Source organism: Sinocyclocheilus rhinocerous, unplaced genomic scaffold (genome assembly GCF_001515625.1).
Source record: "Sinocyclocheilus rhinocerous isolate Xijiao unplaced genomic scaffold, SAMN03320098_v1.1 scaffold1719, whole genome shotgun sequence".
Taxonomy (NCBI): domain Eukaryota; kingdom Metazoa; phylum Chordata; class Actinopteri; order Cypriniformes; family Cyprinidae; genus Sinocyclocheilus; species Sinocyclocheilus rhinocerous.
The window spans coordinates 37,103-41,402 of record NW_015664048.1 but is presented as its reverse complement, the minus strand read 5'-3'; the positions used below and the strand labels follow the sequence as shown (position 1 = coordinate 41,402).

Here is a 4,300-nt window from a genome sequence, read left to right as displayed (position 1 = left end):
AAATGTTTAAATAAATCAATAATTAAAATAAATTATTTATCAGTTATTTTATTGATATAAATTATAAATACATTTTTCATTTTAATTAATTATTTACTATTTGTCATTAAAAAATAATTATAATAAATTATTTATAATGATTAATCATATAAAATAATGTGGGCAAATTTAAATAAATAAAACAAATTTATTTATTTTTATTTAATTAATTAATTATTTTTAGCACCATGGCAGCAGCAAGGCTATTTTATAAAAAAAATTTAAATCATTTATCATTATTTATTTTAGTAAAATTAATTATAAATTATTTATTTATAATTTTTACCACCATGACAGAAGCAAGGCTATCATTAAAAATGTAATAAATTAAAATAAAATACATTATAATTTATTTTATTAAAATAATAATTCATTTATTTATATTTTAACGCCATGACAACAGCAAGACTATTATTAAAAAAATAATAATAATTAAAATAACTTATTAAAAAAAATTCTAATACACATTCAGGCGATACTCTTTTAAAATACAAAAGTTAAACATTCCTCTGAATAAAAATATTGTCTATTTACATTAAAAACAGTACAGTCTAGTGAAATATTTTGTAAAATATAAACACAAAAGCATGCATTCCGGTGAGGTTGCCATGGTAACTGACCGGGCCACGCCCCCCGGCTGACGGACGGCCGAGATTAGCAAACGAAGGCGTGAAATCTGGACCACAGTTCATTCCGGGCAAACGACTCAGATCCAGCTGCCGCAGAGGAGTTTTATTGGCCTGCAGAGAGAATAAGCCATGTCAACGCATCAGGTGTGCGTGTGTGAGAGTGTGTGTGTGTGTGTGTGTAAGCTTCAGCTACCTTATCCAGCACCACGTCTGAGATCTGCGGCAGACCCTCAGGTTTGTGCATGCTGGCGCTGATGAACTGGAAGCCGAGCAGAAACTCTCGGTCATATTTCTTCTTCTCCTCGGGGCTCAGCGGTTTCCATTGTTCTGCGGGAAACAAGGACAGTTTTATTAGCGATTCTGGTTCCTCAACAAATGATAAAACCCAATCCATGAATACGCATATAATGCAATTTTTTTAATTGGACAATTTATCAATCCTCATTTACCTTCTTTATACTGGTATTTCTGTTCGGTGGGTGAACTCGGGGTGGGACTCTCTGGTTTGATGTTTTCAGCATCAAGTTTATCTGTAAATACATGTAAATATTTTCAAAATATATACTGTATGTGTGTGTCTTTATATATACATAATAAATATACACAGTAAATATTCTGGATGCAATTAATCGTTGCCCAGCACTAGTATTTTTTAATGCCTACATAGTTTTTTTTTTTAATTAATTTTTATTTCAGTTTTAGTTCTTTTAGTACATCAAGTTAAATTCAATGGAAAATTTAGTTTTTTTATATTTTATTCTATTTTTTATTTGTTTTTATTTAAAGTGACGAAAATTTTTATTTTTTTGGTTTTGTTTTAGTTAACAATAATAACCTGCATATATAAAAGAATGCATATATAAAAATACACTCCTGAACAAAATCTTAAGACCGGAGGAAACATTACAAGTATTCGCATTTCTCGCTGGTGGATCGTAACCAGGCTGTAAGTACTGCTTCAAAATGCCGAAAGAAGAAACATGAGCAAGAGACAAAAAATAGAGAATAGGCAATTTATTGAAAACTGCATTTAAACAAAAAAAATAAATAAATTGCAATCACAATTTTTAAGAGAAAAATAAATTGCAATTTTTTATTTTTCTTCAAATCTTGGTGAAAACTTCATATTTTGATTCTTTGACTCATCTAATTTCTCCAGTTTCTGTGTTCATAGAGTATTTTTGTCTTTTTCACACACCTTGTTGGTTTCGTGAAGCTACCCAAGAATCACGTCATTAGAATTAATTGGCCTGACTAATATATCTGTCACTAATTTTCAACCATAATCTGTAACTGATTAATCGATCTGAATAATTACGTTACATAAGTCCAAACTTTATTAAAAGTATGTCATAGCTCAAATTCAAAAATCTATATTTATAAGCTTTTGCAAAATTTCTAATTTAAAAAATAGAATAAGAACAGGTAGAATAAGATACCAATCAAAAGAAATCAATATTAACAAAATTAGTTTCCACTACAGAGGTGGCACAGAGGAACACAAAAGTGGCATGTAGGTAAATTTACAGACACTCAGAGGTGGCATGGGTGTTTTAAATTCATAACAATGCTGTGAGATTAAAGTTTTAAATATAGAACTATTGTTTGATTGAAATTATTTAAATAACTGAAAAGATACTTTCAAAATCAAAATAAAACTGCCAGCAGGTGGCGGCAAATCACTGATTTGATCACTGAATCATTCATTCAATTGATTCGTTTGAACGGCTGATTCATTCAGGAACGAAGCAAGTGACTGTCTTTATGAATGTGTAATTGAATCATTGACTCACTAGATTCATTTAAAAACGCCGCTTTGTTTGCTTGGAGATGCGCAGCGGCTCGGCTGTGACTTTGTTTGAAACTATTTTCGTTGACGAAATCTTGGCAGAATCTGACAATATTGTTAAAGTCATACAATGTATGTCACTTAATATTAACTTATCGTTTATTGAACTGTTGTATTAATTTAATATCACATTTGCAAACTGCCTTAATAATCTTTAAAAGCTGTCACTCACTTCAGTTCATCGCGATCTCACAAAGTTGCGTTATAATCAATGAAGCTCTCTACACTGCATTTCTTATTTACACCCTGTCTACACTTCGTTTGTAATAACGAGAGGATTTGTGAGCTTGCATAACTCAGCAATGAACAAAACTCCAGTATTTTGAGCAGAGAGTGGATTCTGATTAACATTGCATTCAAGGAATCAACATATGTGTGCGATACATTACTCAACGCTGCAAAAACACATGTATGTAGAGCCTTGATTTACCTTCTTTATACTGGTATTTCTGTTCGGTGGGTGAACTCGGGGTGGGACTCTGCGGTTTGATGTTTTCAGCATCAAGTTTATCTTCTTTCTCCTCCCACGTCTCATCCACGTCCTCTGCTGGGGGCGGGACCATGGGGGCGGGGCTCTCTGGCTCCGCCTTCACTGGGGGTGTGGCCTCTGGCTCAGGGGGTGTGTGCTTTAAAACAAGATAACAGGTCACTTTCACCTTATTCCTATGTAGACATATTTTAATTATCCCTCACTTTATCACACAGAATCATTCCATACTAGAAGAAAGTCAAATCTGTAACATTATATGGCTTGAATTTTGTGAAATCTGTATTTTCGGAAAGTCTTGGATTCACATCGCTCACAGCAATTCCAGTAGCTTTGCATAAATTGTAAACGTACAGGCCTTGAACTACTTTATTATTGAATACAAAGAAACAGTTTCTGGCCTCAAACCGTTCACAGACCTCTTTAAAGGCATCAAGCAGATCTCCCGCCTCCTTCTTGTTCAGGTCTTTCATTTTTCTCTTTTTCTTTGGCACAGAAACCACTGCAAACACACAAACAGACTGAGGATGAAAATAAATGCACTATGAAATCAAACAGACATCAACAGCCTTCACTAACCATGATATAAAACACAAAGAAGCTTCAGGCCAGAAACATACTCTTATGCAATTATGCAAACATTAACTGTTGGTTTACCATTTAGGCTTCATCCAAAATCACGTACTTCCCTACTATGTAGTAGGCGAAACAAAATAATATGTCTGAATTAACAGCATTCATAAAATAGCATGCAAAAAGTCCCAAAATGACCCACTATTTTGCGGCGAGATTCTGAAGTGCACATCCAACAAACACTGTTGCCAAGGCAACATTTTAAATTTCTTGAAGTACTAAAGTTACTAAAACATAAACTAAAATAAAAATAAAGCTTAATAAAAATATTTTAAAAAGACTATATAAAAAAAAAACAAAAAAAAAAAAAAAAAAACTGTAAAAAAAAATTCTAAATATAAATAAATACTATAATCATATTTAAATAATACTAAATTACTATATTACGTTACAAAAAAATATTTTTTAGTTTACGCAAAGCACACTATAGCTCCTCTTGTGGCAACATACCAAGTACTTAGTGTTGCTGTTTTTAAATACAACTAAAAACTAAAACTACTGAAATCGGAAATAAAATATTAGATGAAAAACTATTAGACGAAACACAAATTTTTTCTTTTGTTAGTTGCCAAAGGCAACATTTAAAATGGTTGCCTAAGTACTAAAGTTACTAAAACGGAAACTGAAATAGTAAAAAAAAAAAAAAAAAAAAAAAAAAAAAAA

The 4,300-nt window shown here is 31.7% G+C and overlaps 1 protein-coding gene across 1 annotated transcript in view; it reads right to left on the bottom strand.

Annotated features, from left to right (window-relative positions):
• Positions 1 to 4,300, bottom strand: part of LOC107729587 (eukaryotic translation initiation factor 4 gamma 1-like) — a 49,221-nt gene that overhangs the window by 32,987 nt on the left and 11,934 nt on the right. The window contains exons 6-10 of the mRNA XM_016540168.1: positions 3,424 to 3,506; positions 2,948 to 3,143; positions 1,118 to 1,198; positions 862 to 995; positions 660 to 779 (exon numbers count right to left, since the gene is read on the bottom strand). Of these exons, the coding sequence (XP_016395654.1) occupies positions 660 to 779; positions 862 to 995; positions 1,118 to 1,198; positions 2,948 to 3,143; positions 3,424 to 3,506 (614 nt within the window). The remainder of the gene's footprint in view (positions 1 to 659; positions 780 to 861; positions 996 to 1,117; positions 1,199 to 2,947; positions 3,144 to 3,423; positions 3,507 to 4,300) is intronic.